This window comes from Mustelus asterias, unplaced genomic scaffold (genome assembly GCF_964213995.1).
Source record: "Mustelus asterias unplaced genomic scaffold, sMusAst1.hap1.1 HAP1_SCAFFOLD_2080, whole genome shotgun sequence".
In the NCBI taxonomy this organism is placed as follows: domain Eukaryota; kingdom Metazoa; phylum Chordata; class Chondrichthyes; order Carcharhiniformes; family Triakidae; genus Mustelus; species Mustelus asterias.
Window position 1 is genome coordinate 45,611 of NW_027592025.1, and position 17,219 is coordinate 62,829.

The 17,219-nt window shown below is 44.0% G+C and overlaps 1 protein-coding gene across 1 annotated transcript in view; it reads right to left on the bottom strand.

The window, feature by feature from the left end:
- Positions 1-16,601, bottom strand: part of slc25a16 (solute carrier family 25 member 16) — a 62,060-nt gene extending 45,459 nt beyond the window's left edge. Inside the window, exon 1 of the mRNA XM_078207144.1 lies at positions 16,444-16,601. Coding sequence (XP_078063270.1) covers positions 16,444-16,540 — 97 coding nt within the window. The 5' untranslated portion in view covers positions 16,541-16,601. The remainder of the gene's footprint in view (positions 1-16,443) is intronic.
- Between the last annotated feature and the right edge of the window lie 618 nt (positions 16,602-17,219).

Here is a 17,219-nt window from a genome sequence, read left to right on the forward strand (position 1 = left end):
CCAACCACATCAAATGCTGCAGAGCAGTTGAGAAACCTCCGCCGTCACAGTGGAGGTTATGTCATCGAGTAGAGCCATATTAGTACCACAGCAGAGTTTCAGTACTTAGAGCAGCAGATAAGGTGAGCACGGATTTAGAAGAGAGGGAGGATAAGGGTGCAGCAATAGTTTGCAAGAACAGTGATCAAGTGTCGGCTTTGGGGAGAGATGGTGTGATGACATAAGATTTGAAAGAGAAGTGGTCAATATCCAAAGAGAGAGAGAGACCATTCATCAGCCAACATGAGGGGCAAGAGGGCAGGTTGAATGGTCAGCAATTTAGTGATGCGAGTCAAGGGGGCATGAAGTGGGTTAATAGAAACAGAAAATAGGGGCAGGGAGGCCATTTGGCCCTTCGAGCCTGCTCCACCATTCATTATGATCATGGCTGATCATCCAACTCAATAGCCTGATCATACCTTCCTCCCATATCCTTTGATCCCCTTTGCCCCAAGACCTATGTCTAACTGTTTCTTGAAAACATACCTCAACTACTTCCTGTGGTAGTGAATTCCACAAGCTGACTACTCTCTGGGTGAAGAAATTTCTCCTCATCTGTCCTAAACAGTCTACCCTGTATCCTCAGACTGTGACCTCTAGTTCTGAACTCCCCCACCATCGGGAACATCCTTCTTGCATCGACCCTGTCTAGTCCTGTTAGAATTTTATAGGTTTCTATGCAATGCCCCCTCAAACTTCTGAACTCCAGCGAATACAATTCAATCTCTCCTCATACGTCAGTCCTGCAAACCCAGGAATCTGTCTGCTAAACCGTCTCTGCACTTCTTGCTGAGAAAGTAAGAACATTCTTCCTCAGATTAGGAGACCAAAACTGCACACAGTATTCATAGTATGGCTTCATTAAGGGTTTAAATCTCAAAGGGCACAAGGGGAGATAGGGGAGAAACTACAGAAAGATGCACCTTCAGGGCAAGGTGAATCAACACTGTTGGTCTGGAAGAAGCATGTGTTTAACTATTTTATCCCATGGTCTCAATCATAGTGACAAAGAATTCTATAAGCTCCTCATACTAGTTTTTGCAAGTGAAGATGCCAGGAGTCAGGGGGAGCTTTTTAAGATTCGGGTTATAGTTTAGTTTATTTATTCGTGTCACAAGTAGGCTTACATTAACACTGCTATGAAGTTACTGTGAAAATCCCCTAGCACCACACTCCGGCATCTATTCGGATACACTGTGGAAGAATTTAGCATGGCCAATGCACCGAACCAGCATGTCTTTCGGACTGTGGGAGGAAACCTGGAGTACCTGGAGGAAACCCACAGAGACACGGGAACAATGTGCAGACTCCGCAGAGACAGTGACCCAAGCCGGGAATCAAACCCAGGTCCCTGGCGCTGTGAGGCAGCAGTGCGAACCACCGTGCCGCCCACTTCTTGTGGAAGAAGAGAGAGCTGGGAGCTATCTTTGTTTCCAGGATGACTCAGGAACGGTTAGCAGGTTTGACAGAGAGTGCAGGGTCTAATCTTGCTTGACATGGTCAGTTGGGGCCATAAATGTTTAAGTTTGCATCCCTTGGATTTTTGTTTCTAAAAGCTTCCACGGCATTCAGGTTAAACTGACTGTCCGGCAGTTGCTGGGTTTTTCCCTTTTTTGAACAATTTGCAATTCTCCAAGCTTCTGGTAAACCTCCTGTATCTAATGAAGACTGGAAGATTTTGGCCAGTGATTGGTATGGAGGGCATTAGCTATGAGGAGAGGTTGGAGAAACTTGGTTTGTTCTCACTGGAGCGACGGAGGTTGAGGGGAGACCTGATAGAAGTCTACAAGATTATGAGAGACATGAGAGACTGGATAGTCAGAAGCTGTTTCCCAGGGTGGAAGAGTCAATTACTGGAGGCATAGGTTTAAGGTGCGAGTGGCAAGGTTTAAAGGAGATGTACGAGGCAGATTTTTTACACAGAGCGTAGTGGGTGCCTGGAACTCGTTGCCGGGGGAGGAAGTGGAAGCGGATACGGTAGTGACTTTTAAGGGGCATCTTGACAAGTACATGAATAGGATGGGAATAGAGGGATATGGTCCCCAGAAGGGTAGGGGGTTTTAGTTAAGTCGGGCAGCATGGTCTTTGTTCTTTGTTTGTTCTTTGACTGCAATTTCCAACTTTGGGATTCTGAAGTTGGATCACCCCATTTGACTAACGTTAGAATAGCAAACTTTCAAGGTTACAGCTTCATGGAGTGCATGTATTACTCTGATGTAACAATGTGGTCAGCCGTGCACACAGAAAACTAATGCGGACATTGCATTACTCAATTTGGCACCCAGGTTGTTTGTGCTCATGACATTTCACAATGAAACTATAATTCAGCACAACCTTTAAAATGCTAGCTGCTTCAGGAAATATCCACTTGTCCAGTTAGCGTGTCTTCCAACTAAGAGCAACTTAAATCAAAATCTAATTTAAAACAGGCTATCTTTTCTCTTCTGCATATCACACATAGGATCGACAAGTATTTATTTCTTGGGAAATATTCTAAATGGCTCATACACATTTGATTTTACTCTTGCACTTTCCCCCACTTCTTGCAAACAGCAGTGTGCATTTTCCAGCTGGCTGTGTCCAGTGGGGACACAGGGCGTGGAAAATCTAGACATCAAAGTTTCTGCTGAATATGTATCCTGGAGCTACTTCCAAAGGAGCAACTTATTCTATGACGATGGTTTTAGAAAATGCTAAAGTCTGTCTGTACCCTGTAACAGGACAGTTGGCCCTTTCCGAGACTAATTTTACACAATTCCAAACAACTCGGCTCGCCCAGCTCAGCTGGTAACACACTCCCGAGTTACAACGTTCAAGCTCCACGCCACGGACTGGAGCAGAAAAATCCATGCCGACACTCCAGGGCAGTACTGAGAGGGTGCTGCTCTATCAGAGATGCTGTCTTTCAGATGAGAAGTTAAATCTGTTCTCTCAGTTAGACATAAAACACCCATCGCATCATTTAATATAACTAGTAGGCTTGATATAATTTGATATAATGCATTTGGAAAGCTTTCAATACCACACATTAAGTTACAACACAAAATTAGGCCAGATGGATTGAGGCTAATAAATTATCATCCCAGTTTGCTGATGATTCAAAACGAGGTTGGAAAGTAAGCTGTGAGGAAATGAAGATAGAATGCAAAGGGATAGAAACAGTGAACAGGCAAGAAAATAACAAATACACAAGATAAGATAGAAATCATAGAAACCCTACAGTGCAGAAGGAGGCCATTCGGCCCATCGAGTCTGCACCGACCACAATCCCACCCAGGCCCTACCCCCACATATTTACCCGCTAATCCCTCTAACCTACACATCCCAGGACTCTAAGGGGCAATTTTTAACCTGGCCAATCAACCTAACCCGCACATCTTTGGACTGTGGGAGGAAACCGGAGGAGGAAACCCACGCAGACACGAGGAGAATGTGCAAACTCCACACAGACAGTGACCCGAGCCAGGAATCGAACCCGGGACCCTGGAGCTGTGAAGCAGCAGTGCTAACCACTGTGCTACCGTGCCGCCCTAAAGATCACATGGGGTTTGGATAATTCATTAGCTTGGATAGAGGGCAGGGAGAAAGCAGAGTCAGGATTAAAAGGTCTTTTTCAGGTTGGCAAGGTGTAACTAGTGGGGTGCCACAGGGTTCGGTCCTCAGGCCCCAACTATTTACAATCTACAATAATGATTTGGATGCAGGGTTTGTAGGTACCATACCCTATGACAGGTGACACTAAAATAGATGGGATAAGAAGTTGTGATAATGAAATAGTATATAGATAGGTTAGGCGAGTGCGTCAAAACTTGGCAGATGGAGTTTAACGTGAATAAGTAGGAGCTTATCCACTTCGGGCAGAAAAATAGAAAGGCAACTTATTGTCTAAATGAAGAGAGACTTCAGAGTGCTTTGGTGCAGAGGGATCTAGATGTCCTCATGCATGAATCGCAGAAAACTAGTGTGTCGGTACATCAGGTAATAAGGAAGGCAAATGTAATTTTGACATTTATCGAATATAAAAGTAATGAAGTGTTGCTTCTATTGTACAAAGCATTAATGAGACCAGACCTGGAGCCTTGTGCAGTTTTGGTCCCCTCACTTGAGGAAGGATGTAGTGGCATTGGTGGCAGTTCAGAGGAGGTTCACTAGATTGATTCCAGAGATGAGAGATTTGTCTTATGAAGAGAGATTAAGCAATTTAAGCCTATACTCTCTAGAGTTTAGAAGAATGAGGGAAGATCGAATTGAACAACATAAGATTATTAAAATTATTGACAAAGTAGATGTGGAGAGGATGTTTGCTCTTGTGGGACAATCAAGGACAAGTCGTCAAAGTTTTAGGATAAGGGGTGGGCAAATTTAAAACAGATGAGGAGAAAATACTTCTCTCAAAGAGTTATGAGTCTGTGGAATTCACTGTCCCAGAGTGCAGTGGATGCTGGGACATTGAGTAAACTTGAGATAGATAGATTTTTAATTAGCAATGGAATGAAGGGTTATAGAGAACAGGCAGGAATGTGGAATGGAGGCCAATTCAAGATCGGCCATGATAGTATTGAATGGCAGAGTAGGCTCGAGGAGCTGAACTGCCGGCTCCTACTCCTAGTTCTTATATTCCAAAATAAGTATGTGGAGAAGTCTGAAGTGATCCATGTTGGAAGGAAAAATTAAATTTAAAAAACTGGAAATGTACACAAATTACAGAAACATAACATACGGATATAGCAAGCAATTAAGGAAATAAATGTATCATAGCCCTTACAAAGGGCTTGGAGTATAAGAGTGAAGAGAGTCTTAGTGAGACCAGACCTGGAGAACTGTGCGCAGTTTTGGTCTACTTACTGAAGGTAGAAAAGCAACAAAGTTAGGGGAGTGCAACAAATGTTCACAAGACTGGTTCCTGGGATGTGGGGATTGACCTATGAGGAGAGATTGAATTGACTGGTCTAACATTCCCTGGAGTTTAGAAGAATAAGGTGATTGTATTAAATCACATATACAATCTTTTTTATTTAATGGGATGTGGGCATTAATGCAAGGCCAGCATTTGTTTCCCATCCTTAATTGTCTGAGATCAGAGTGACTTATTCAGCCCTTTCAAAGGGCAGTTAAGAATCAATGACATTGTTGTGAATCTAGAATGATGTATAGGCCAGGCCAGGCAAGGACTAGGGGGCATAGATTTAAGTTAAGAGGGGAAATAATTTCCTTCCCTAAAGGACATTAGTGAACCAAATGGGTTTTTACAACAATTAATGATAGTTTCCTGGTCACAATTACAGAGACTCATAGAATCATAGAATCTACAGGCCCTTAGGCCCAAGCTGGTTCATGCTGACCAAAATACCCATCTGAGCTAACCCCATTTGCCTGCATTTGGCCCATATCCCTCTAAACCTTTCCTATCCATGTATCTGTCCAAATGCCTTTTAAATGTTGTCAATGTCCCTGCCTCAACCACTTCCTCCAGCAGCTCATTCTACACACGTACCACCCTCTGTGTAAAAAAGTTGCTCCTCAGGTTCCCATTAATTCTTTCCCCTCTTAACTTAAATCTATGCCCTCTAGTTCTTGAATCCCCAACATTGGGAAAAAGACTGAGTGCATTCACCCTATCCATGCCTCTCACAATCTTATACACCTCTATAAGATTACCCTTCAGTCACCATGCCCCAAAGATGTGGGGCGGCACGGTAGCACAGTGGTTAGCACTGCTGCTTCACAGCTCCAGGGTCCCGGGTTCGATTCCCGGCTCGGGTCACTGTCTGTGTGGAGTTTGCACATTCTCCTCGTGTCTGCGTGGGTTTCCTCCGGGTGCTCCGGTTTCCTCCCACAGTCCAAAGATGTGCGGGTTAGGTTGATTGGCCAGGTTTAAAAATTGCCCCTTAGAGTCCTGGGATGTGTGGATTAGTGGGTAAATATGTGGGGGTAGGGCCTGGGTGGGATTGTGGTTGGTGCAGACTCGATGAGCCGAATGGCCTCCTTCTGCACTGTAGGATTTCTATGAAAGAAAAAAGTCCTAGGCTGTCCAATCTCTCCCTAGAACTAAGTCCCTTGAGTCCTGGCAACATCTTTGTAAACCTCTTCTGCACTCTATCCAGTTTAATAACATCGTTCCTATGGCAAGGCGACCAAAACTGAACACAATACTCCAGGTGCGGCCTCACCAACATCCTGTACAACTGCAACATAACTTCTCAACTTCTATACTCAGTGCCCTGACTGATGAAGGCCAGGATGCTAAAAGCCTTCTTCACTGCCCTATCTTCCTGTGACTCCACCTTTAGAGAACTTTGCACCTGAACTCCAAGGTCCCTCTGTTCCACGATACTCCCTGAGGTCCTGCCATTCACTGTGAAAATCCTACCTTGATTCGACTGTCCAAAATACAACACCTCACACTTATGTGTATTGAACTCCATTTGCCATTTCTCGGCCCACTTCCCCAACTGATCAATATCCTGCTACAATTTTTGATAACCTTCCTCACTGTCTACAATACCACCTATTTTAGTATCATCTACAAACTTACTGATCATGCCTTGTACATTCTCAACCAAATCATTGAAATAGATAACAAACAGCAATGGGCCCAACACTGACCCCTGAGGCACACCACTAGTCACAGTCCTCCAGTCCGACAAGCATCCTGCCACCATTACCCTCTGCTTCCTACCATCAAGCCAATCATATATCCAATTTACCAGCTCTCTCTGGATTCCATTTGATCTAAGGTTCCAGAATAGCCTATCATGTGAAACTTTATCAAAGGCCTTACTGAAGTCCATATAGACTATGTCCACCGCCCTGCCCTCATCAACTTCATCAAAGAACTCCAACAAATTTGTACGGCATGATCTCCCATGCACAAAGCTGTGCTGACTATTCCTAATCAAACCCTGTCTTTCCAAATGCCTGTATATCTTATCCCTCAGAATCCTCTCTAGCAACTTACCCACCACAGATGTTAGGCTTACCGGTCTCTCATCCCCAAGTTTTTCTTTGCAGCTCTTCTTAAATAAGGGCACAAAATTTGCTCCCCTCCAGTCTTCTGGTACCTCACCTGTGGCTAACGATGATGCAAATATCTCAGCCAGGGCTCCCACAATTTCTTCTCTAGCCTCACGCAGTGTTCTTGGGTATACCTGGTCAGGGCCAGGAGAATTAGCCACCATCATATATTTCAATAGTCCATCACCTCCTCTACTGTAATGCGAACTATCCCCAGCCTCCCATCCATTGACTCTGTCTTCATTTGCCGCTGCCTCGGCAAAGCAGCCAGCAAAATTAAGGACCTAATGCACCCTGGATATACTCCCTTCACCTTCTTCCGTCGGGAAAAAGATACAAAAGTCTGAGGTCATGTACCAACCGACTCAAGAACAGTTTCTTCCCTGCTGCCATCAGACTTTTGAATGGATTTATCTTGCATTAAGTTGATTTTTCTCTACACTCTAGCTATGACTGTAACACTACATTCTGTACTCTCTCCTTTCCTTCTCTATGAATGGTATGTTTTGTCTGTATAGCGTGCAAGAAACAATTCTTTTCACTGTCTGCTAATAAATCAAATCAATATATCGCCACTAACTTTCCCAGGTTCCCAAGTCTTCATGTATTTTTCCACGGCAAACACAGGAGAAATATTCATTGAGAACCTCGACCATCTCCTGCAGTTCCACACAAGTCCACTTTGGCCCTTGAGGGGTCCTATTTTCTCTCTCGTTATTCTTTTTCCTTCAATATTCTTAAAGAATCCCTTTGGATTCACCTTAATCCTTTCAGCCAAAGCTATCTCATGCCCCTTTTTTTTGCCCTCCTTCTTGAGTATACTCCTGTATCCCCTGTACACCTCCAGGGAGTCCCTTGATTCCAGCTGCATGTATCTGAGCTATGCCTCCTTCTTTTTCCTGGCCAAAGCCTCCATATGTTTTGTCATCCAGGGTTCCCCCTTCCTGCCTTGCCCTTCACCCTAACAGGAATAGATAGACCCTGAACTCCAGCTTTTTCACTTTTAAAGACTGGTTCCTGGCCGAGATCTATCCTGACATCAGCATCACTAAAAAACAGATGACCTGCTCATTGTGACATTGAGTTTGCTGTGTACAAACTGGCTGCTGCTGCCGATATCAGAATAGTGACAATACGCCAGAAGATTTAACTGCCTGATAAGCAATTTGGGATGTTGTGAAAGCTACTGTATAAATGCGTGGTTTTACTGCATTTTCCTCCCAAACTAATTCCATCCACACCCTGCCGCCCCCCACCCAGACTACTTGTGACACTAATAAATAAACTTAAACTTTAAAATTTTTAATCCCACTCCCTCTGCTCACACTCAGCCCCTCCCCCACTCCCTCTGCTCACACTCAGCCCCTCCCCCCACTCTGCTCACACTCAGCCCCTCCCCCCCACTCTGCTCACACTCAGCCCCTCTCCCCCACTCTGCTCACACTCAGCCCCTCCCCCACTCTGCTCACACTCAGCCCCTCCCCACTCCCTCTGCTCACACTCAGCCCCTCCCCCACTCTACTCACACTCAGCCCCTCCCCCCACTCTACTCACACTCAGCCCCTCCCCCCACTCTGCTCACACTCAGCCTCACCCCCCGCTCTGCTCACACTCATCCCCTCCCCCCCACGCTGCTCACACTCAGCCCCTCCCCTCCACACTGCTCACACTCAGCCCCTCCCCTCCACACTGCTCACACTCAGCCCCTCCCCCACTCTACTCACACTCAGCCCCTCCCTCCACCCTGCTCACACTCAGCCCCTCCCCCCACCCTGCTCACACTCAGCCCCTCCCCCCACCCTGCTCACACTCAGCCCCTCCCCCCACCCTGCTCACACTCAGCCCCTCCCCCCACCCTGCTCACACTCAGCCCCTCCCCCCACCCTGCTCACACTCAGCCCCTCCCCCCACCCTGCTCACACTCAGCCCCTCCCCCCACTCTAGATCACAGAATCCTACAGTGCAGAAAGAGGCCATTCGGCCCATCGAGTCTGCACCAACCACAATCCCACCCAGGCCCTATCCCCATATCCCTACATATTTACCCACTAATCCCTCTAACCTATGCATCCCGGGACACTAAGGGGCAATTTAGCATGGCCAATCAACCTAACCCACACATCTTTGGACTGTGGGAGGAAACCGGAGCACCCGGAGGAAACCCACACAGACACAGGAAGAATGTGCAAACTCCACACAGACACCGACCCGAGCCAGGAATCGAACCCCGGTCCCTGGAGCTGTGAAGCAGCAGTGCTAACCACTGTGCTACCGTGCCGCCCCAGGGAATGGATCAGAGAAAATAAAGCAATGCTGAGATTGTTGGAACACTGCAAGTGCAAATGGATTAGGGTGTCCCTGTGCTAAATGAATTAATGGCCTTTGTCTCACGAAGTTTGAAATACAAAGGCAAGGAAGAACTGATACTGTTATATAAAGCTTTGGATAGATTTCATCTAGAGGACTACATTCTGTTCTGGTGCCACACCTCCAAAAGGAAATACTGACCATGCGTTATACCAGGGCTCAGATTGTAAAATTACAAAGACAGGTTGCATAAACCAGGTTTGTATTCTTTTGGGTATAGATTTAGAATGTTAATAGGTTATCTAAGCAAGTTATTTGTTCTATTGAATCCCTTTGTCATTTCAAATAGAGAAAACTATTTTCTTTGGAGGAGTCCAGAACATGAGGGCATAATCTTAAAATTAAAGCTAGGCTACGAGGAGGGAAACTGAGATGCATTTATTCAAATACAAGAAATCTGGAACTCTCTCCCAAAGGGTAGGTGCCAAGGGGCGATTGGAGTTTAGATGATCAAGACTTTTGTTAGATTAGGGATAAGGAGCAAGATTGAGTAAATGGAGTTAAGGTCCAGCTTGAGAGACTAAATGGTCTATTCCTGTACTTACAATTTACTAAGAATATCAGCCATCGCTCGGCTATTAGTATGTTTACCTCAGAGTCAGAAGGTTGTGGTTTAAACCTCACACCAAGGACTTGAGCACCACAAGCCAGACTGATACCCCAGCACAGCAGTACAAGGGGGTGCTGCACTGTCAGAGGTGCCGGCTTTCAGATTACACATTAAACTGAGGCCCATCTGCTCTCAAGATCATCCCATGACACTACTTCAAAGAAGAGCAGGGCAGGTAGCCCCTGTCTCCAGGTCTCAACATCATAAAAACAGATTATCTGGTCATTATAACATTGCTGTTTGTGGAAGATGCTTTGTGCGAATTGGTTACCAGATTCCCAATGCTACAAGTGACTACACTTCATTAGCTGTGAAATCTTTGGACGATTGTTGAAGAAGGAAAAGGGTTAATTTTTTTTGTACTCAATGTATTTTGTACCTAAAAGGTTGAACTTTGTACCTGGAATGTATCACAAACATAACCCTTCCTTATGGCTAGTCTCCCCTTTGTTTATCTTGCTCCTGGCAGTAGTATAAGCCATTTGTTCATGGTTCCCTTGCTTGTTTATATCATTCTGATAAAACACACAGTTAAATGTAAATGTTGGGTGGTAAGTCTTACGTTTCCCGTAGGCTTGTGTATGATTTAAACAAAGGAAGCAGCTACCAAATGGTAGAGTGTGAGAATGGCCGTTTGAAGGAGGACTCCCACTGGGACAACTGCAATCGCACACAGTCACTTCAAAGGAAAGGCCGCGGGAAGAGCGGGGGACCAGAGGTTGCATCTTGACTACAACTACCAGGGGAATTGGGCTTTATAACTCAAGGATACCAGATAGTCTCTAACCATAAACCAGAATGTATCAGAAGCTGTTAAAGGAACTATAACTTATGATCAAGGACTGTTAACTGGACTTTGCTTCATGACTTGTATTGGGAACCCTGATGTATAAAGGTCCACACTTGTGTTGAGAGAGAACTTTGGCTTCCGCTTTCAAGGGGTCAGGTTCTCCCACAAGCTTGTGAGAATAAAGCCTACTCTATTTTGACTCATACCTGCCTCAAGAGGTATTTTTACCGACTTCATTTGGTGCCGAAAGCCGGGAGACACCCCGGGATCTGTTTGTGGGACTCTGTTTGCGGGCTCAGGTTGAATGGCCACAACCTGGATACTGGAATAGAGTTCTGAACCTAATAGGGTGAGTCAAACTACAGTGGGCTGATCATATGTGATGAGAGAGTGTGAGAGTGAAAGACGTCTGAACTGAACATATACGGACAAGGAGGCATTTGTCTTTAATACTCAAGTGAGTGTAAAGACTGGAGAAAAAGGTGCCTGAGGTGTGATGTTCAGACGTGAGTGAGAAAGAAACTGTCTGAGTGATCACCGGAGTAGAAGTAAGCTTAATAGTGTAAGTGATCGTACGGAGGGATTTGATCAACCCTGACAGGTAACACCAGACTCTGATAAGAGCAGCCTAGGAGTGGGAGAGCGAGAAGGGAGAATAGAAGGCTCCAGGTGGTGAGTATAAAACTTATCTGTATTATGGTGGGATCACAAGCACAAGGACAGTGGGGACTTCCGGAATCCCTGATAAATGAGTGTATGACTGAGAGGAACAAATTCATTAAACAGATGAGAAAAGGGGGGTGGAACTTATCCTGCCCTCTGGGCCAACAGCATAAGTGGTTGGGTAAAGAAAAGAGAAACATGACAAAGAAAATAGGAGTATTGTTAATACATCAGTTAGCTGGACTAATTGAGCAATAGTCACCTCTACTCAAAAGTGGAGTGAGGATAAAGAAAGGATTAGGGAGTTAGAATGCAGAGTAAGGGAACTGGAGAAACAAAACCAAGTATTAGAAGAAAAGCTATGGAGAGGGGAAACCATTCCTCTACCTCCTTATGAGTCCACACAACAGGAACTAAATGCTCTTCCAGAGGAATGGGAAGCACTAGAACACAACTTAATGCTAGTAACCCGAGGGGGAACAGATTCGCAGCCAAAAGTAAATTATGAACCATTCATCTCAGGTGAAAGGCAGCAGATAATGGCTTCCCTGGGTAAATTACAACCTAGAAGCGCAAGCACTAAATTCTGGGAAGAATTAGACACAATCTGGGTAGGACGCCAATTACACCTGAGAGACGTACACCAGCTGGTCAGGGCAGCCTGTCCAGCGGATAAGTGGAGGCAGGTAGCAGGTGGACCCGCCGCTCCTCCAGCACAGGATTATAGTGGGGGACGGTGGACACATGTAGTCGCCCTAACATCAGAGATAGATGCCCAACAGGCACCCTTCACCCAGTTTAAGGTAGAAATTCTGAGAGTATTAGGGAATGCTCCCACTAACTGGAGCAGAATGACCACAACGAAACAGCTAAAAGGGGAAGGAGCTTCTGAATGTGGGGGATGGTTGTTCCAGGTACATCAGGAGTGCTCTGGACAAGGAAACCCAAGTCGAGGAGATCGAGCGTTCATCCAGGCTTTTAAGGATGAATTCTTTAGTGTTCACCAAAAAATCCTTAAAATGGGAATTCTCAGTACCCCGAACTATGATGAGTTGGTAGAATGGGCTTGTGGCATACCTGGAGGTGGATAGGAGAAATCTTAATTTTTGTATTTCAGTGTGTTTGTGTGATCTGGTTTCTAGTTGAATGTAGGTGGTTGTTGTTGTATTAAATTGAGAGCAGGAATTGTCGAAGCCTTTGTTTGTTCTTGTGGAGTGTTTATTGCAGGTAATAAATGACCTTAGTTTAGCTTCAGGAGAGCTGGGGAGGTGTTAAGACTGTTAAAAGATTAAAGTGATAAGATTTCCTGAATTTACTTCTGTTTTGAGTTTTAATTACAGTTTGGAAGAAAGAATAAAAGTGACTGTCTTAATCCAAGTTCTGTATTCTTTTAAATGTTTTACTTACATCTCAGTTTAAGATGTTAAGTTTGAATGAGTGTTGGAAGCTTTCATGTGTGTCTGTGTGTGTTTAACAGAGTTGTTTGTTTTGATGTGATTTTACAACAGTGGGTTTGATACAGAGTTTAGATAAAATTAGAAGGTAAATTGAAATTTCAAAATCAAAGTACATAAACTGAAGTTGGAAATAGCCAATTTGAATTTTGATTAAACCTGTGTTTGACTTTTGTTAAGAAAGGATTTAAACCTTGGAGGGAACCATGTGCTCGCTCCTTTGTCTTAAAGTGAAGATTATGAGAGTTAGTTGAGAAATTGGGAGAAGAAATTAAGTAATTTTATGGAAAAGTAGATAAGCAAGAACAAAAGAATGAGGTAAATGTACTGTCTATGAGTCAGTTTAAAATATTTTAAGTTAAGTGAAATGAATTGTAATTCTGCTTATTTCAAGTTCCAGCAGGAGATTAATCAATTAAATCTTAGTTGCCAATGCAAATTGCCCTTAGACATGTCTGATAGTTTAATATTCTGTGACCTGGTTAAACTTATGTACTGCCGTTGGAATTGTATGTGCTATCTATTGTTCAAAGTTTGCCAAATATTGAGCACTGTCAAGCTTAAAATCTAGCCAGTTAAAATCAAACCAAAATGTTACTGATTAATTAACTAGTGTGTATTGTACCTACTTTGGTTTTGATTTGGTGCCTGTTGTTTTCCTCGAGTGCGGGGGGGGGGGTTTGATCTGGAGCTCAGTTTAAAATTGGAAACGGATTGGATTAAAGGGGTTTGGATATCACAGTTATGATGTGTAAAGTATGATATAACTGCCGCTTGATTATCTTTATTATACAGTATAGCACTGCTATATAGACCCGGAAATAAAATAAAATCCTGAAAAGCCTTCACCAATTTTGTATAATATAGTTATATATTATAGGTTGTGTAAACAGAATAAACATAATTCTGTAGGAGCTTCCTGTTTACCTCGCCATACAAATGATTAAACTAGAGATAATTTCGGGGTACATTATATAAAGATTGGAGCTGTATGGTATGTGATTTTAATGGGGAAAACGATGTCTTTTGATGAGATTATATACAAATGAATAGATGTCCAACTGCAGCCAAAAACCAGTGTAAAGTGTTATTTAATTCACACTAAGCTTTCTATGGAAGAGGGGTGTGTAGTTAACTGTATAATGTACTAGCTAAAGCCATACAGATATCAGGAAATTGTGGACAGAGATATTGCCCACTATACTGATGAGATTAAGAGTTGCCACAAACCGGACAACCGGATTAACCCTTTATGAAATTAATGACAGAATGGGCGATGATGTAGGTTCACTAAAAGATGAATTCAGGAGATATGTTTTGGAACTAAGCACCCAACTAAAAGGGATGTGCAAATTAGTAAAAGACAATCCAGAACAAAGAGACAGAGAGAGAGAGAGAGAGAGAGAGAGAGAGCTTGAAATGCTCCCTGACGGGCGGGAAGTTGTGTCCTAGTAAAAGCGCTACTTGACAAACCTGGGTTTGCCCCTAAATGAAAGGGCCCCTATAAAGTTAAAATTGTGTAGTGTGCTTAATTCACAGATATGCGAGACGGTTGACCTCCAAGCAAGCTGAACGGGTTCGCGGGCAGTGGCGCACGGGCGGTATAGCCTTTGGACCATTGTATAATGGTCGCGCGGGTTATTAGTTAAGTTATAGGATGATTTTCTTGCTGCTTCTCACGACCCTTGCCCTGCGAGTTACGGAGGGGAAGTATAGATGGAATTGTGTAGACTTGAAGATAGAGCATCGTAAGCATCTCTGTAATGATGGCTCTGTCTATTGTAACCTTCCGACACATGGAATAAGTCCCTGGGAGGTAACCCGTAGGGACCGCTGCTTGGGATTCCTTAACCATGCCATGTTGCCAACTCTGTTGGAGGGGCGAGGTGATTGGGGTCTCCCATGCATGTAATGTGGGTAACTAGGATTTTTGGTGCTTAGCTGAGGGACCGAGATGGATCTGTACCCGGCAACAGCAGAGGACTCGGGAGGATGTGTACATCAACATGAGATTTGGTTGATCCAAGCGATCATTGTACCAATCCTCTAAAATCCGACCCTATCACATGAACACTTTCATGTATATGTCTCACTTGTATGTATTGCAGTCAAAATTTTGAGCAAGTACGAAGGAAAGGGGGGGGAAGTCCTTTATTCCCTATCCCTTTGTCAACTCCAGGAATGGTAGAGGGGATTTCGAATCAGAATGGAACCCACGATGGGACAAGGAAAGTGACATTTAAAAAACCCCATCAGGCATGTTGTGAAAAACCAACAAGGGGGGATCTATTTGCTTGGTAAGAAACGGAACCATACCTGTGGGCCTCAGCTACTGTACCCAGCAGGTTAATGTCACCAGTGGTGCCTGGGCTTTGGTGCAACAGATTACACTCCATTGCCCCATTGCTGATGTCCTGGTCAGCCTCTCCTCTACTTATATGAGCAGCATGACTGCATATGATGGTACCTGTTTTGTCTGTGGAAACAATGCCTACCCATGGCTTCCTTAGGATTGGGTAGGATCGTGTTATTTAGCATATGTGGTACCCTATATTCACCATTATGCCGAGTGCAAGTGTACAGGCAGAAGGGGCAGACTTCCTGATGAAGGAGGTAGGCCCATATATATTGGTGACATTTGGCTCTGAATTGGTCATGGGGCCATGTTTGCACTTGGCCTCTGACCAAAAGGGGGGATTGAAGAAGGGAAAGGGTTAATGTTTTTTTGTACTCAATGTATTTTGTACCTAAAAGGTTGAACTTTGTACCTGGAATGTATCACAAACATAACCCTTCCTTATGGCTAGTCTCCCCTTTGTTTATATTGCTCCTGGTAGTAGTATAAGCCATTTGTTCATGGTTTCATCTTTTACTTTTAGTAGTATAAGCCATTTGTTCATGGTTCCCTCGCTTGTTTATATCATTCTGATAAAACACACAGTTAAATGTAAATGTTGGGTGATAAGTCTTACGTTTCCTGTAGGCTTGTGTATGATTTAAACAAAGGAAGCAGCTACCAAATGGTAGAGTGCGAGAATGGCCGTTTGAAGGAGGACTCCCACTGGGACAACTGCAATCGCACACAGTCACTTCAAAGGAAAGGCCGCGGGAAGAGCGGGGGACCAGAGGTTGCATCTTGACTACAACTACCAGGGGAATTGGGCTTTATGACCCAAGGATACCAGATAGTCTCTAACCATAAACCAAAGTGTATCAGAAACTGTTAAAGGAACTATAATTTATGATCAAGGACTGTTAACTGGACTTTGCTTCATGACTTGTATTGGGAACCCTGATGTATAAATGTCCACGCTTCTTGTGTTCAGAGAGAACTTTGGCTTCCACTTTCAAGGGGTCAGGTTCTCCCACAAGCTTGTGAGAATAAAGCCGACTCTATTTTGACTCATACCAGCCTCAAGAGGTATTTTTACCGACTTCAATTGTGAAAGGTGCTTTATAAATTCATGTATTCCTTTTGCTAAATCAATTATTTTGAATACGGTTACCTCCTGCCACCAAGGATCGCAGCCAAAAGAAGTCTTGGTGAGTCGGGGTACCCACACCAGATTTGGCACCGCTAGGAATGGATGCTTCTGTTGTCATGACTACCAGGGCTTTTAAAGCTGTTTGATCCTCATGCAAAACTACAAAAGAAATTAGCCAAGTTAATTGAGCACAGGATACCATACAAACACCACCGTCACTTTACCTCGTTTCAAATGTAATCTCTTTCAATATTCATTGATTTGGTGGAATATTAAAAGGGACAAGGAGGTGGGATAATAATGGCTGTGCTGAACGAGCAAAGAAGTGAAATTAGTCTGGGATGGACAGTAAAGCATGCGGAAAGTGAAGAGAATGGACTTGCTGAGATAATAAAAGGTTCTGGAGAATGAGGAAAATGGAATTGGGTTTGGTGGGTTAATAAAGGGCACAGGCAGAGCAGAAGAATAGAATTAGAGTGCTTGATATTCTAAAACATATGAAGAATGATAAGAGTGGGTTTGGACAAGGTTGGTCAGGAATGGTGCGGAGAAAGACTGGCAATGGGTGGTGGGGAGGGTCGCTGCTGGGAGTGATAATAAAAAGTTTAAGCTGGAATGTATGATAAGACCACCTTAGTTTGCAAATGTTGTTGAGAGTGAGGATAGCAGGATTGGACTCGATTGTTTACACAATTAAGAGCATTGAGAGAGAGCAAAATGTTACTGAGAGAGATATTAACATGTACAAGGAATGAACATCAGAGTGCGCGAGATACTAAAGGGTAAACAGGAGACTG